Here is a 17,562-nt window from a genome sequence, read left to right as displayed (position 1 = left end):
ATGGCGTGGAGGCAGGAGGACTGCAGATCAGACGGAGATTCATTCCAGAAAAAGAACACGCCAGGAACAAGACAACTAAATCCAAAGACTAACTGTTCACTTTGACAGGGTGGGATTAAGCAGACAAACCTTACAGGGTCTGATGAAGACAGGACGAAACAACAGGACTGCAACACAACCGAACGGATGAGAAACAGAAGGGAAAACATCAGGGCAGGTCGTCGGAACACCGGGGCTGACGAAGACTGAGCACCTGATAAAACTCAGGGGATCGCACTTTAGGGGGGACGAAACAAAACCCACCAAAACGGAGGCCTTTTCAAAATAAACCTGAAAGAAACTGCCAGGCGCTGTTGGAAACATTGAATTCACCCAGAATGGCCTGCACCTGACACTCTTGGCACATCCCTTACTCCATGGCGGCGCTGCGCTGAGCGTGTAAAGAGCTGAACTTCCCCTCTGTAACCGCACAAAAGCAGCATTTAAATGCAAAGAACAGTCAACAAGAAGGTGAACAATGGCTGAGTATGTAAAGTGCTCACTGGATCTGATTAGTTTGCTTTTTTACTTGCAGTGATTTACAGATTGTAGGGAGCTTCTATTTCCAGAGGCGTCAGTGGGCACCTGATGAGGTTAAAATGAGTGATTCATAAAGAACGGGTGCAGCAAGTCTTGAAAGGCTGTTGGCAGGTGGAAGGGACACGGTGTGACACGTATGAGTCATTCATTGGAAGGAAAATAGTTATTTTCAGAACCTCTCCTGTGTACGGAGTGAAAGTATGCAGGAGTCTGGTTGATGCCTCGTCAGTGGGCCGCCGTGGCTCAAGGGCTCTCCCTTGGTAGAGGAACCCTCTTAGGGAAAAAGGAGGCAAAATTAGGATTTGACAGTTCTCTGTTGCAGTGCAGTGTTCCGACAGATGTCGGAGAGCAGACATTAACCCGATGAGGTTGCAACATGTGGACACGAGCCAAGTCTCGTTTCCGCACGGTTCCCAGCTCATGTGTCCTGATGGCGCCGCAGAGTCGGAGGATCGTCGAGTGACGGTTCTGAGGGATGTCCAAGCATCTGCGGCGACATATTCAAATAAAAATAGAGCCAATGCTGATCGCTTCCAGGGGGGCGGAGTCACGTCCTCGCTGGGCAACTACGCCGCTTTACACTCATATAAGAACATACATGACAAACCCTTGTGACCGACTCATGATTTCAGTCCAAGCTGCCTGATCAGGCTTCCTTTTGTTTCCCTCTTCAGGCTGTCTGATGAACTACTTGCTTCCATTGTTCAGTTTAAATGCCGTGGTGGGTGAGGTGTCGGATGGTTTCACGAGTCCAGTCATAAGGAAAAATTCAGCTTCTTAGATCCTTAATATCATGAATAACGAGTCTTCGTCAATGTCAAAGAAATTCCTGAAAGCTGAAAATTCATCTTGTGTGCTGAGAATCTTCGTTCCAACATGCCTAAGGACTTCTTCTCTCTCGCTCTCTGCCCCCTGCAGGAGAGCGGCTCCATCTACCTCCAGTTCACCTGCTCCACCGCCCTCCAGCTGGAAGTCATATTCGAGGTTCTCGAAGAGTACGACTGGACCTCCTTCTCCGTGGTCACCACCCGTCACCACGGCTATGAGGATTTCCTGGCCATGGTGGAGGGTATGACAGATGGCTCCTTCATCGGGTGGGAGAAGAAGAGCGTGGTGGTCGTCAACGTGACGGACGATCCTGGCGTGGCGCGAACCAAACGGCTGCTCAAAGACAACGAAGCCCAGGTGAGATACGGACCTTCCTGTTCATTGATGGCCACTTGGATCAAAGTAATCACTCAGTTGTGTTATCAATACTACAACATCCAGTGCCTAAGCTGGGCTGGCTAGACTGCTTCCTGGTGTCGAGGTGAATCACCTCAAAGCATCTGTGAGCCACAGGATGCGACATCGTTGGATTAGTCCAAAGATGTTCGTCAGCTTGTGGTTTTTCTGAACTTCATATCTTACTGACAGAAAAGCAGGAAATGCTGAGAGAAGCTAGAATGAGGGAGTATTTATTTGGCTCTTTAGCTTGAAAAATGACAGTGAATCAGTTACTAAGTTGGCCGTTGTTTTCCTGTCCATCGACCGTGAAGTCTTCTTGTTTCTGCTCGACTCAGATGAAACTCTTGTCCACGTCCAGGGCTCCTGCCAGAAAAACAAAACACTTTTTGTCTCTGCGACGACAATATTTCTGAGATGACGCGTTATCTCAACTGCCGCCCCTGTTCTTGCTTAATACCTATTTGTTCTTCTCACTGTATTGACAATATCTTTTCATCTTGAAGGCCAACCAGGATGCTTGTACTCACACTGTCAATGGGCAGAGTTAATGATGATGATGTCCTTGCTGTTACGACTCAGTCTGACAGATGTACAAGACGCCAATCTATCGCAGACATCAATAGGATGGATCGGCGCTCAGCAACATCCACCCACCAGTCAGTTAGTTTCTCTCTGTGTGATCTGTCAGACTTACCAGGGATGCTGCAGGGACAACCTCCTCCTCCATGTTGTTGGTCGCCAGAGTCAAACGTCTCAACCTGAGGAAACATAGTTTCACTACCTTGACTTTGACAGCGTGTGTGAAAGTCGCCTTGGACGACAGTCCAGAGAGGGATGGGCACAAATAATCATCCATCCATCCATCCATCCATTTTCTATACCGCTCATCTGTTAAGGGTCACGGGGGTGGAGCCTATCCCAGCAGCTTTCAGGCGAGAGGTGGGGTTCACCCTGGACGGGTCACCAGTCCATCCCAGGGCCATCAGGATCAATTAGGGGTTCAGTATCTTGCTCTTGGACACTTGGACATGGTCACCAGGGGAAGAGGGGATCGAACCAGCGACCCTGTAGTTGCTAGACGGCTACGCTACCTCTGAACCACGCTGCCCCCATCACAATTAATCAGTGATCAATAATCAACAGTTCAGAACTCTTACGAGCACTTGAAACTTCATCGGTCAGAGGAGGCTTTGTTGAGTTGGAGGAGTGAGACACTTTACCCTCGGGGTGACATTCAAGTACTTTGAGGAGACCGAGGAAGAAACAGAAATACTCTGCTCCTACAAGCTGCTGCTGCTAACGTGAGCAAGGTCACGGCGCAGTTTGGTGCAGGACCGTTCAGAACGGAACAATGACAAAATAAAAAAAACGACAAGGACCCCGATGATGTACCGCTTGAACAACAGACACTCGTCCCTGGTTAACATCAGCGCATGCTCTTCGCCTTGAGCTAGCATCACGTCAGCGTTAGCATGGAGGAACTGCGATGCTAAACAGGCTTGGAAAATTAGCCAATTGGTCTGCAGATCGATAATTGGTCGCCAGTTTTCCCAACGATTGATCGTGGAAATTTCTTTCAATGCCGATCCCTTGTTCAGACCACAGGATCAAAGACCTAAAGAGGTGTTCTTGGTCCGGGTCGGAGTGGCGCTGTCCGTGAAGAACATAATTTAATACCGTATGGACGTTCAGGCCGAGGGGGGCGCTGCCCTGAGGTGGTTTGCTAAGATAAAGAGTACAAACACCTCTGGCTGGGGGACAGTTGTGCTCCTTTCAGTTCACTTTGGACCATTTCTGCCATTTTGGTGCCTTGTACCTGTGACACGTGCAATGACAATAAAGTGGAATCTAATCTAAACAGGACCAGTATTGTACTTTTGATATCTCCGCCCTTTAGAGTACAATGTCCAGGTTAAGACCCGTTCCTGTCTCGTACCTGAGGTCCCTGCTTGGATCCTCGCCCCCCCAGAGACTCTATCAAAGCGTCCTTGAGCACAATACCGACCCCCAATCGCTCCTGGTGATGAGCAGGTCTGCGCCTCGCGTGGCTGTTCCACCAAATGTGTGCATATAAAGACACTCTATAAAATGTTGTCCAATCTATTCTATTCAAGTCAATGCACTTTATTAATCCCAGAGGGGCAATTTTAAAGGCGTGTAGAGCCGCACAAAGCAGCAGTCACGAGATGATGACGATTTAAAGGAATTTGATGTGGGGGTCACAGTCACCCACTGCCTCCACCAAATGGCTCTTTTCTGGGGAGGAAAGGTCAGTTGACATCACTTCCAAGCCAGACGGCCGTCCACTGACCCATCGGTGACGAGTGCATGGATGCACAGGAGATGATGAAGGGACGCCAGGTTCACTCACAACATCGCAGTCAATGGAATCGGAAAACTTTCATAGCACAAGAACGCAGTTGCAATTAAGATGTAAAACCTGATGTGGGAGGTACCGTAAATATACAGCAAATCAAATCTTTGGTGAAAAAAACCAAATAGAAAGCTCGTTCCAGAGATCCAAGAGTGAAAAGTGCTTCAGATTTCTGCTGGAGAATAAAATAACCCTGTCAGAATCGACTGTGGTTTCATTAACATAATCGGGATTATAAGCGTCGAGTCCTGGTGTAGCAGGAGACAGAGTCGAGGTGACTTATTGGTCGACCGCATCTGATAGAGACGAAGGAATTTTAAGCTTCACGGGATCTTTTTTGTTATTCTGTACAAAGCGCTGTTTTTGTCCTGGCATAATAAATCCTCCATCTCGGTTTCACCTTTTCTTTTTCACACTGTGCCCTTTTATTCATATTCATTCCTGGCACTCCTCATTTTACTGTCGGCAGTGTAAATGCCCTTCGTCAAAATAAAGTCCATGAGAGGGATGAAAAGCGAGAGAAGGAGAAGGAAAATGGACCGAAAGCATAAAGAACCAGAAAGAACATGATGTAATGTAATGAAAGTGATATGAAATCTTGAATAGTGAGGGAGTGAACGAGGCCTCGGCGGCGTTTCACAAATGTTAATCTATAGACGTCTGATGTGGGCACGATGTGACTGCGCCTGCAGACGAAGATGGTGAAGAAAGTGTCTTCAAGCTGTGTTTTATGGGTGAATATTCATGTAAGCAGACGAGTGAAAGTGGTGCTGACGTTTGGAATCATTTACGTGCTTCCCATCAACCTGACCACTGACCTCCCGATACGATACGATTTCCGATACGATTCGATCCAATATACGATACGATACTTTAGTTACAATACCAATTTTGCTTTGGTAATGGAAGAGCTTCTCAAAGGACTGATGCTGTAAATTCAATTGTAAAAGTCACCCTCTAACCTGCTGCATCATTAAATATTCATATTTACATTGAGAACTGACCATTAAACAATAGTTAGACAACATCATGCACTTTTTATTTAAATATTTGACCGATATTCAAAACAAAAGGGCAACTTAGACTTCCACAAACCGTCAGCAGCTCAGCAGGAGGACTCGCGGTGTGGTGAGCTTCAATCGCCCGCATTTGTCAACGTGGGACATGAGGGACCAGTGACGGTCAGTGTGCTGAGAGGTGATGGTCAAGTAGGAATCGTAGCTCTGCTTGTCCAGCTGTCACCAGCAATGGCAACTCTCTCTGCTGATTTCAGTGCAGTTGTGACGTTGTTTTTAACTTCTCTGAACATCTTTGGGATTGTGACTTGACTCAGTTGTTTCCGTGTCGGTAGCACATAGCGTGGCTCCAGTGTGGACGGGGGGTCTGAAGCCTACATTTTCTACCTCACAGGATGGTCTGAGGTCCTTGCAGATCAAAACTGCCAGAGCCGAAGTGATGTTCTCTGCACGTGGAGGCGTGGACGGAAACTTGGTCCCAAATGCTGTCTCCAGCGAGGGTTGTTGCAGTGACTTGTAGTTTCCTGGTTGCTGAGTGTCCTCTGGGTGATGCCTCGTCACATGGCTCCAGAGATTAGTAGTATTTCCGTTGCACTTTACTTCTACTTTGCACATTTTGCGCACAGCATTATTTTTGTCGAGTTGGGCGCAGTTTTCTTGCTTCTTAAAGCCAAAGTGCTGCCAGACACCGGCTCTTAAATTTGCCAGAGATTAAAGTTGCGCTTCCGCCATCTTGTTGTTCTCTGATCGGAGGCACATGGCCTGGATCTGGTGAGATCTGATCATCAGACTGCAGTAACGTTAAACTACACACTAAATCACGCCAGACTAAAGGGGCAAAAAAAACAAAAAAATAAACGGGTGAAATCGAATGCATTTTAAAAGATCGATACTGGGATTTAAGTATCGATAATCTTTCCAACAAATGTACATCGATAAAATATCGGTAGACGTTTTTAACCCTCCTCTAACTGCAAACCTGATTGAGTCTTGTTCAGCAGCTGTAGTGACATCACGGCAACACGTTCAGATTGAGTAGTTTCTGTTTGTGTCTGCTCTTCTTAATCCAGCTGATACACACGCAGGGGTTGAATTTATAGAAGTGTGGATGTCATGCGTCCAGTCATAATTAACTAAAATCCTTGGATGGGACGTGCAGTAAGAAGTGTAACAGACTCAAGGCTCCGCGTGCTCAGTCCAGCCTGGAGGTGCATGTCAGGTTATGGTTTCAGAGGACTGGCAGAGGTGACCGGTGCCGGGGCTGCTGGACTCTGGCTCAGCTGCCAGTTCCGCCATGGTGAATTACCTGCTATTGTACTATGATGCTCTCAGGTTCTCCCGTGATTTTGTGGTGTTGCTCTCATGCCGTCTTTGGCCTATTTTGTGAAGCATCTAGGTTGCACGCCAGTTTTTTTGCATAATCCTCCCATGAAGCTGAGTCCTTTGATGAGAACCAAAGGGTCCTGTCTCATAAAGTGCAGCTTTAGCGCTCAATGATATTTGTGAATTGGACAAGCCCCGCACTGTGAGCGTGTGCTGAAATCAAATCTCGCATGCACACACGCACACACACACACACACACACACACACACACATGGATGCACTCAGTCTTGATGTTGGAAACATTGATTCTGCTTGGAGCAGCCGTGTCTGTGCTCGATAGGTTCAGACTGAGAGAAATCTTTTCTTTTCTTTGCTGCTCTCATCTCTCCCGTCCTCTCCCTCTCCTCTCATCTTCCCTTCACACCTCTTCATACATTCACGTGTCTCATAAGCAGGCAGCATTAGGATGCAAACAATCTGGATTTCATTTACACCTGAAATTAAAATTAGCTTCCAGTGCCCCTTAAATAATTCCCCTTCCACAACATAAATATGCTTCGCCGAACTGACAACTTTCTGTCGCATCGAATGCAAAATTATTAATCCTACGTGTCTTTCATGCATAATCTCTGCGCTGAGGAGGCTCTGGTGCTGCACGGGCCGTTTATTTCACTTCAAAGCTTGCCTTCTGTAATTAGCATACGGTATGCATCAGCTGAGATTCCCATCTCTCTGGTGTGACTGGTGCGCAAGATAGCAGCCCCGTTGGTTCTCCTCCACATGTTCTAATCACCCGAAAATGATCGTTAAGAAGACAAATGTTCCACGCGTCCAACAAGTCACTGGTTGTAACCATCTCATACGTCAAATAAATACGTGTTTCCTTTACGCCCCCTCCTCAGACATCGACGCTGCCTGAACACGCGCAGCTGTCATTCCCTCTTGACCTCTTCATGGATGAAGCAACATTTGGTTTAAAGTTGTTATTTCAATAGAGGAAGAACCGTCATGAACCTCTTGTGTTCAAATCAGAAATTATTAGAGGGCTGCTGATTCTGCTGTGCCTCATGAACAGCTTTACCAAGTCATTGTCATTGTCAGAATAAAAACAACAACAAAAACGGAGTAACAGTGCACGTAAATGCACTTGTTTTCTATTTACGACCCTCTACCACTCAACCCCACAGCCGGGAGTTGTTGCCGAGGTCTGCAGAGAAGAGAAAAGTTCAACAAAAGTGAAAAGAAAGAAACGGAAACAGACGCTTCCATTCACTACGTCAGGTCGTCAAACCTGCGAGCTCCTTCCCCTGCACCGGGCCCACCCACGCTGGGGTCGGTTCCTCCGTCTCGCTCTCCCGTGTTGTCACAGCCACACTGGCGTTTCTCCCTCTGACTCTGTGCTGTTAAATGCTGTTAAACATGTGTAGTTTTCGTCGAATCGTGAATAATTTATGTTCTTGCTCACATGGGAGCTGTGCAACAAGCAGTAATTTACATATTATCACCTAATATTTAGCTTCTGCTCGCTCTCCCCTCAGTTTCAACTGTAAAATCCGCAGGTTTCCAGCTGGTCGCTACGTTCACTGGTGCCGCAAATGCAGAGCTGAATCAGTGGGTTCTACTTTTCTGAATGTCACTTTGAGCGATACTGAACCTAAACTGTTTAATTTGCCTTTCAAGTACTCATGAATCAGTGTCCGGAGCTCTCAGACGCTTTCCCCCTCCTGCGTTCCTGCTCCAGGGGGAAGAAAGAGCCAGCAATGTAGATTTAGCTTGAAGCTAACAACAACAAAACGTCCATGAACAAACTCCTCAGTTCATCGTCCCTGCGACCTCTTTATCCGGCCAAATGGCAAAACTTCGTTAGCCATCAGTCACCGTTAGCTTCAGGCTGAACCAACATGGCTGGCTCTTTCTGCATCCTGGAGCAGAAACACAGGAGGGCGAGAACGTCTGGGAGCTCAGGACTCCAAGAGTCAGTTCATGTAACATTTTCTTTCATTTTTTAAATTCTGACCAGTTTGTTGAATTCTAGTGACGTTGGGGAGTTTTGGCTTTTGTTTGGTGACACCAGATGAAAATATCTGATAAGAGAAAATAAAACGGCTTGACGATATTTGTCCGGGATAAAAGCCGAAATGTTTCGGTGTGAAATTAAATAGATAACACAGTGCTTAAAACCAATAATTAATGGGATTAAATTAAATGAAACGGTGTAGTGGTGTGTGTGTGTGTGTGTGTGTGTGTGTGTGTGTGTGTGTGTGTGTGTGTGTGTGAATTTGTAAGACTCCTTTCATCTCTCTCTGAATGCTGATGCCGTTAAGTCCTGTCACGATAAAATATGAAGAGCCACGAAGCCCTAAATGAAATGTTTGGGTCCAAAATGAGATGTCCAATATTTGAGAAATGAGGCACCTGCGCTAACAAAGTGATTGATGACCAGAAATTATGACAAATTCTGCCTCTTTTGGAGGGAAGGTAGGAGGCAGTGGGCGGAGGCTCGCTCTCCCGGGGGGGAGCGAGCCTCCGACAGACCGGATCTTCATTCTGAACCTCCGCTCCAGAGTGGACGAGTGCTCCGTCCACCTGACGGACGTTGTAATCTGAGGAATCTGCCACATCTCGCCGTCCTCTCCGACGCCGGCGGTGTGAACCTGCGTCACGTGACCACTCGCCCCACTGCCTCCAGTTTGTGCTGGAGTCAAACCTTTTCACATTTCAGTTTTGACTCATTTCGGTTTTAAAATCTCATCAATTGTCCTAGAAAACTGCGGTGCAAATTTTCCTCAAGTGCTTCCTCTGAGCAATCATGTTAAGTGCCATCCTCAGCCCCACACACACACACACACACACACACACACACACACACACACACACACACACACACACACTCTTCTGGTTTCACATTTTACTCTCACTTTGTCTCCTTCCTCTTGCCCCCCACGCACCCACCCAGCCATTAAACTCCTCCTCTTTGATAATGTATGAGAGGAAACGCAAGCAAACCAAGAGGCACCATTTTTCAAGCTCACTCTGGTCAGGTGATTTAAAAATGTGTGTGAGCTCTCGCCAGCTTCATTGATGAATAAATGAACACAGCCTGTAATTGTAAAGGGTCGTTATGGGGCCCAGCATCGGGAACCAGGGAGGATGAAAAATGAGACTGAAATTCAGCTTTTTATCATTCTTTCTGTCTTTTTCATTCATCCACCCTCCTCTCTCTCTTTCTTGTCTTTTTTAAATTCCCTCTATCCTCTCTCTCCGCCAGCTTCCCCTTTGGTTCGCGTTCATCCCTCTGTTCTCCCCCTTCCTCGTTTCCTCCTGGATCTCGGTACCTCGTCACCATGTCTGTATCTGCTTGCCCTCCTTCTTCATCTCTGCTTCACCAGCGTCGCGCTGCCGCCTCGGTTCATGCTGCGCTTTAGCTTCTGTTGTTGTCATCACCAACAACGGCTTGTTGGTTCTGTGCTTTCTCTCTAGTATTTTGTACTGAGGTGTACTTGACCGTGGTTGTGACCTCGTCATTGAACCCCCTTATCAAAAACTTGTCATTGACAGGGGAAAGGGTTCCGGAGCACAGAGGAGCCAAGTTCATCAGTTAGCAACTGGAATACTTTTAGACACACAAGTGAGGAACCGCCAGAGCAGCTCCACGCCGACTGCCTGTGAAAGGGACCTGATGGTGACGCTGTGCTCGGTCACATTTCTGTCACACCTGAAGCACACCTTTGTCTAGTCCGGTTGTTTACACCCACCACATTGATGGCTTCATGGATTTCACTGGATCGAACGCGCCCCAAAGACACGTCAGACCTCGTTCCTTTAGCTGGCGCGAGTGGGGCGCGGGTGGAATGTGTCAGGGCCGGGGGAAGGTGAGCCTGAAGGTTGGCTCTGATTTCATCCCTCAGTCCCAGAAACCCCGACTTCCCTCACCTGCTTTTTCATTTTCTGTCTTGCTGATTAACTCACATTCTTCTTCTCCCACCTTGTCTCCAGGTACGTCTGCTCTACTGCTCCCTAGAGGAGGCGGAGCTGGTGTTCCGGGCAGCCTGGGCGGCAGGTCAGGCCGGCCCCAGTCATATGTGGTTTGCTGTGGGACCAGCGTTGTCCGGCTTGGGCCTGGAGGGGCTGCCCAAGGCCTTGTTCGCCATCCGGCCTCAGGGTTGGAGGGATGAGCCACGCAGGTACGAGCAAAGAAAGCAAATAAAGCTGCATGTTCTCACTCAGCTGCATCGAGCTGCGGCGGCGGGTGCGGCACCTTTTGTGTTTAGCTGCTAATTTTGTCACAGCAAAGTTTTTCCATTGCAGTTGCGTTGTTTTGTCTCAGCGCCTCTGTTGAAGTGGGAATTTACACGTATTAAGTGAGTTTTACAGCGCTGAGCCAAGACGCTTGTCAAAAATCCACCTCCTGATATTAAAAATACATGAGGATCAGTGAAATAAACATTCTCTCCTTCATCCCAGAAAAACACATGCACACACACACACACACACACGCTGAAGATCTTTTTCTGCTGTAACACACAGAACTGCACAGTAAAATTTTATGACCACCTTGACTCTCCATGATGTATTCTCTCAGGTGCGACCTGATTTCACCGCAAGGATCATTAAACTTGTATCTAATCTCATCTAAATAGAGTGACCGAGTGGATCAAGGTGAGAGGGACCATCCCTCGTTGATTTGAACTATAAAAGGGCAACGTAGAAGGAAGGCCGAGTGAGAAATCTCTTTTTTTGTTGCACCTCCTGAAGACAGTTCAAGGATGTGGGGCAGAGATGAACAATCTGCATATCTGCCATATCGCGCCGTTCTTTATCAAACACTCACTCTCTAGTGGCTGCTATTGAGATGCAGGAGCGGGTCCAGCTTGCCAAGCAGCAGATCAAATGCATCTGATTTCTACGCTTGTGAAATTAGTTTCCGTGCAGGAAGGAGCCCAGGTGAGCAGCACGCGTGCGTCCCCACTGGGCTGAATCTCGCTCTGACACACAGATGTTGTGTGCGGAGCCTGGAGCTGGATGTGTGGAAGGACGCGACCCAGGCAGATGGGTCCTGCTGATGACCGAACCCGTGGACGCCAGTGTGCATGCATGTGGCTTTGGGTCTAGGTCCACCTGCACAGAAAGGTGATAAATAAAACCAAATAAACTTAAATTGAAAAGAGAACAGCAACAGAAGGAACATGGGGGGGGGGTGTGAGCCGCACGGACCGATTCCAGGAAGAAGTTGACCGCCCGGCCTGTGAGAGTCCAGGGTCCTGAAGCTGTCGCGAGTCTAGCCATCACCGTCCAAGCACGACAACAATCATCGTGTTCTCTTACTTTAACGTGATTCGTGCTCTTCTCTCAGAAAGCCCAACAGAAGTACGGACAGTACGTCAGTCTGCTGAAACCTCAGAACAGCGGCTTGCTAACATTACACGGTTCTTAGCCAAATTGGCTCGACAACACTGCACTTTGACATATTTTCATTTTGATGGTTCATGACGTCCTGAGTGGATCTGAGGTTGCGGAACTCTCCAGCCACCCTACAGCCTGCCAGGGCTGCTAGCCTGCTAATGCTAATGGAGCCACGTCTGGGTGACTTGTTCGATGGGTTGAAGTGAGAAAGTGAACGTGGTAAACCATTGTTGTCGTGTTGTGGCGCTGACGTGAGAGCTGTGAGCCACTGCTGATGACACGTTATGTTGTGATTTACTGGACCTTCTGGGGAGGGCAGGCTGCTTCATGACCACCCGCCCAGTGACTCGACTGCCCAGTACACCATTAACAGCTGACCCGTGTTGAATGTTGAACCAGTGCACCACTCAGGTCGACTGCAGCGTCAGTGTGGTAGCATCCTGCTCTCTGCTGCAGTGTTTCATGATGTGGTTCTGCCGGTGGACCCTGTGGAGAACCTCCTGGACTTCTGATTTGGAGCAGTAGTTTTTCGCAAGGAAGCCTGAATGACTGGGAGCTTGTAAACTGATTCACCATAAAACATGCGAGCGGTGATCACTTTACCGACACGTCGGTCACAAGCCAGTTCCTGATGTTTGGGTAGAGCGTGCAGCATCACCACCACTGGAGCCACAGTTTTTCCCGAAGACACCGTAGCTGTGAATTAATCCGCCGTGCAGAAATTGGAGCTGTCAGAAACGTTGTCCTCTCACACAGCGCTTGAATTTGTGAACTGTCCTCAGCAGTCCTTCCCTCACTTCATGTCCTGGCCCACCAGCTTGTTTGAAGTGCTAATGCATCGAATCCTGCAAGCTGGAATCCACTGGAATGCTTTGTGGATTCCTTATCGCGGCCTCGTAGGTCCTGCCGAGTGGAGCCAGGCCCTGCTCAAATGTTTCTGTCGCACAGTAAATCCACGTCACACAAAATAAGAAGTGAGGGGTGTTTAAAAGGGCTGACTAACAAATCAGGGTCAACTGGGCCACGTTGAGAAGGCGTAACTTGACATTTGAACGTGTCCTGCACCTCAAACTATCCCACGAGTCCAGATAGACGAGGCATAAATCGGTTTCATACAGGCTCAAAACTGCTCCATCACTTGGGAGTTTACACAATAAAGTAACAGTAAATTGTAGATTAAATTCAATGGAACTGTAGTTTCAGTGAACAATCACATTAAAAGCTAAATCTGAGCGCAGGGTTTATTTCCTCCAAATTCAGCAGAAATCTTTTCTATGTCCTGGGGCCTTTTTATCCTCCTATATGAATTATGCAGAAGACAAAACACACTCACTGCAAGTCAGTGTGTATGTTGGCAGCAACCTACAGCTGGTGTCTGTTTAGGGGGGATGTTAGCTCTGCAACCCACGCAATTAAAGACACAGTTGTACGCCTGGAGACGTGATGCGTTACATCAGGGGCGTGCCGCTCCGGCTCAATTTGTGCGACAAAGCCGTCTCTACAGAGAAGCTGACTTGGGCACTCCTGCTACTTCTGTGTCATTTAGCACGTTTTTGCTGTTTCTTGTTTCTCTCTGTTGATTCCATGTCCTGTTTATTTTATGTCTGACTTGACTCTTGACGGGTGGGCCTGTGGATCCTCATTGTGCTAAATAAATAAACTAAAACAAAAACGAAACCATCTTCTCGAGGGTTCGATCCGTCTGTCACCGCTATGCCCTGGTCGCAGCCCCTGTCAGGCCCTCCACTTGCCCAGAAAACATTTTTAAACAATAAAAATATCGTATTACATTTTGGAAGAGTCCAAAATGTCCTTGAGGAGGACTCCGAAGTCTGCGTCGCTGCCAGTGAGCCGGCAGGTCTCCTGCTTGGTGGCTCCGGCACCGTCGGTTTGCAAGCGCTTCCTAATGGTTCCTCGCACAACTGGCCGGGTGATGACCAGGCGTTTACAGAACAGCCAGAAATCAAGGAGGAAGATTTCACGTTGATGAGTCGAGCTTTGAGCCGATGACTCCCCCATCAGAGCCTCATCAGACGAACCTGGAAATCCTTAAACGTCTCATTAAGCAGGGATGGGATTGCTTATAATTGTGTTTGAGTCACGCGCAGTTTCAAGCGCCAAGTTGTGAAATTGGTCTCATTTCAGCTTCAGCGCCACTCAGTCTTCGTCATGAGCTGAGCGTTACGAGGTTTGAGCCCGGCCGGTTTGTCATTGTCAGCTGGAATGTGGTTATTGAAGCGGTGACAGCTGTATTCCAAGCAGAGGTTCTCTCTCTATTTCCCTGTAGCCGTCCCTCTGTCCTCAGCAGTGTCAGTAAAGACCTTTTGAAATTGTCCTGGTGTCTCCAGCTCACATTGTTCTCTCCCTAATCCTGCAGGCGTATTGCCAAAGGCGTCTCTGTGCTCACCCACGGGGCGATGGCTCTACGGAGGGACCAGGGGGCCACCAGCCGGTCGCAGTATGCCGGCAACTGCCAGAGCGACGGCAACCAGACCCACAGAGTGCCAGACAGAATCAGGTGAGAGGGGGAGTGGAGCGAGGTGACTTTGAACTTTGATCATTCATCGTGAGCCAGCGAACAGCACAGAAAAGCAAACAGAGGTTTAACGAAGCCGCCAGATTCAGAACCGACCCTCTGAAGTTCTATCGACTGTGCATTCCGCTTCACTCTGTGTCTTCTGGCGGGACCCAGGATTCCTGTGTTGGTGGTGCTGCATCAGCAGCTGCTTCAGCAGGGTCCCGTCTGTCCCTGGAGTGTAACTTTCCTTTCCATATTTCACAATGGAAGTCCCTGACACTTCATGCTTATTGATTCCACAGCTCAACAGCAGCAGTTCCGGATCATCTCAGGACTCAGCGGACAGTGTTCTCATCTGACCCCCCCCCCCCCCCCCCAAAAGAATCGACTCTTGTGTTCTGTCTCTTACAACCTGAATGTGCCACTCATCACCACTGACTCAATGCCGCAGGATGTGGATGCCATAATTCCAGGGCTGCTGCCATTGTATGGCGTTTGTTACAGATAATGAATGTCCTCCAGAGGGACGAAGGCCGAGCCGCGCGTTCTCTCTGCCTCTTTAACCCTCAGGAAGGGGAACAAACCTGGCTCGGTCACGTCGGTCCACTTGTACATTGCAAAAAAGGTCAGAGAGCCCACAAGATTTTCAAAATAGCACAATGTCCAATGTCCAAGCGGCGCAGCAACCGTGGCAGTTCAGGTTGCTTTGATGAAGAGTAAAGCGCCGTTTAGCTGCTACCCTCAGCGTGGTTGGAGGAACTGAGCTGCTCAGCGTGTTTCAGGGTGGTGAGAAGCTGGAGGCGGCGAGCAGATTTGAGTCTCTACTTTTTACCCATGAACACTCCTGCTTCAAAGTTTAAGTTTAGAATCGAACTCCAAATACCACAGAACCGTTGTAAACATCTGTGCTGTTGGCCTGATGTCACTGAATGTGAAGACTTCTTCAAAAAAGCTAAATGTAGAACACAGAGAAAATTGGGAAGTACTTACAGGTTTTTTTTCATAATGGAGGAAGAAACTCGTTCAAGATTACAGCAGGTGGCGACACCTGTAGCCACCGGTGGGAACAGCAGGTTGATACGACTCGTGCTCGAATTCTAGTTGCCATTTGATAGAGAAGTCATGTAACAATTGGCCTGTTTCCATCATTGTGTGGTGGAAGTGCAACAATGCAGCAGTGGTGTGATGTAAGCTGCACGCAGCGAGTGTGTGTGAATCAGCATGACGTGGTGGACGGAGTCGGAGGTGTTCAACCTGTCGCCTGCAGCTCCTCATCCAACAGCTTGCTGCCTCCTCTTTGTTCCATTCCTCCCCGAGACATTTCTAACTGATCCGCCGTCAAAAGATGCTGAGAATCATCACGGTCTTCTTTTATAGATGGACAGCACTTACACACACACACACACACACACACACCGCATTGATTGGGATGACTCCACAGCTTCTTCTGGTGTTTCACCAGTAGAAGCTGTGGAGTTGTAGGAAAGGCTTCTGAGCTGAGGGTGGCGCTAGTAGGCTGGACGCCGAGGTCACCCATGTCCTGGTGAGTGAGGCAATGGCGGAGCAGCTGATTGCTGCTCGTCCAGGTGCACCACAGCTGACATGTCAAACCCCAACAGCGACTTCTGAGCTAGCGGCTGCAGGCTTGGTGGTCCTGCTTGGGGGATGTTGGCGATGGGGAGTATGAGCCAGGCTGTCCAGTGAACAGAAGCTGCAAGTGGATGTAGCATGCTAGCAGTGTCTGGCCAGACTGATGTTGCTTGTTTCAGTCCTTTCGTGGGGGGATCATGTTGAGGTTTCCCGCTGGCACGAATGTCTCTGTAGCGGCTCATCATTTCCTATTTCAGAAAAAAAAGTGAGCATGAGTCACAGACGGAGGTGACAGGCTTTGGTTGTCTTCATGTACGTCATTGATGGTGCAGCTCCAGCTGTCTTGGTTGGGTCTGAGGGCAGAAGCACCAGACGCCGGCCTGCATAACTGGTACTGTGTTCCCATCGATACCAACTGGAGCTGATGAATACCTGTGTGTCTGCTGCAGGGTCAAGTTAATGTTACATGAGGGACAAGCAGAGAGAATGTATGCTAGCCTGATTATTCAGTTAATCAAAGACGTACCATTACTCTTTGTTTGAATTCATGGTTCTGAAATACAGAGATCGTGTGAGGTTCTCCATTGTGTTTTTTGGCTGGAGCACAAAAACACTTTTACATGAACAGAGCGGAACAACACACACGGGTGTCACTTTGTCTTCAATTAAAAGATGCGTGCAGATTCAGGACAAGTCAGCGGAGACCATCGTCAGTTTAGGCCTCGTAAAAGTCTCCATCAGTCACTGTTTCCGTCTTGGTGTGTTCTGACAGTTTGTATTTAACAAAACTGTGTAAAACACCATCATAGCTGCATGACTGCTGTCAACGAAGAGCCAGAAATCCACTGAGCAACCAGCTGTTGGTGTGTACAGACCCTGGCAACACAAATACCAGGATGCACAGACATAGGAAGAGGAGGGAACGTTTGCACAGGAAGACAGGAAATGTGTGAGATGGAGGTTTGCCAGGCGGAGATGGAGGGATGTGGAGGAGAGGGAGGGATGTGGAAGAGGGGGAGGGATGAGAGAGGAGAGAAGAGGGTGAATGTGAGCGGGAGATGGCAGGGATGATGATGATGATGGTGATGATGGTGGTGGTGGTGATTTGGTGGCGGTCTGCTCTGGAATCATCCTGCTGCTTCCAGCCATCAGATTAAAGGACACCAGCAGGAGAGTAAAACTGCTCGTATGATGAAATAAATGAGCACATGGCCTACAACACGAACAACAAAGTGGAACTCCAAACACTGACTGAGACGGAACACTCAGCCAGTGACAGTGGCAGCTCCTTTAGACTCCATGAACGAGGAAGAATAGATTTATTCACTGCATTGTGTCGTTGCTACGTTACTGTATTGTCTCTCTCAGTTTGTCTGGCTGACATCAGTTGGAACGTATTCGAACACAAGCTCACATAAGCTGACGCAAGCTTACCAAAGCTAACGAAGCTAACACAAGCTAACGTACCGTAACACAAGCTAACATCAGCTACTAATTCTTTGTTGAAAAGTTAATTTACAGGAGTGCTAAC

General features: G+C 48.2%; 1 protein-coding gene across 1 annotated transcript in view; it reads left to right on the top strand.

Annotated features, from left to right (window-relative positions):
• Positions 1-17,562, top strand: part of grin2da (glutamate receptor, ionotropic, N-methyl D-aspartate 2D, a) — a 107,513-nt gene that overhangs the window by 9,077 nt on the left and 80,874 nt on the right. The window contains exons 4-6 of the mRNA XM_086193290.1: positions 1,498-1,764; positions 10,517-10,704; positions 14,301-14,441. Coding sequence (XP_086049416.1) covers positions 1,498-1,764; positions 10,517-10,704; positions 14,301-14,441 — 596 coding nt within the window. The remainder of the gene's footprint in view (positions 1-1,497; positions 1,765-10,516; positions 10,705-14,300; positions 14,442-17,562) is intronic.

Source organism: Aulostomus chinensis, chromosome 22 (genome assembly GCF_037954235.1).
Source record: "Aulostomus chinensis isolate RoL2024-O1b breed Wild chromosome 22, RoL_Achi_v1.0, whole genome shotgun sequence".
Classification (NCBI taxonomy): Eukaryota; Metazoa; Chordata; class Actinopteri; order Syngnathiformes; family Aulostomidae; genus Aulostomus; species Aulostomus chinensis.
The sequence above is the reverse complement of the archived record's forward strand: the minus strand, read 5'-3'. Positions and strand labels throughout refer to the sequence as shown.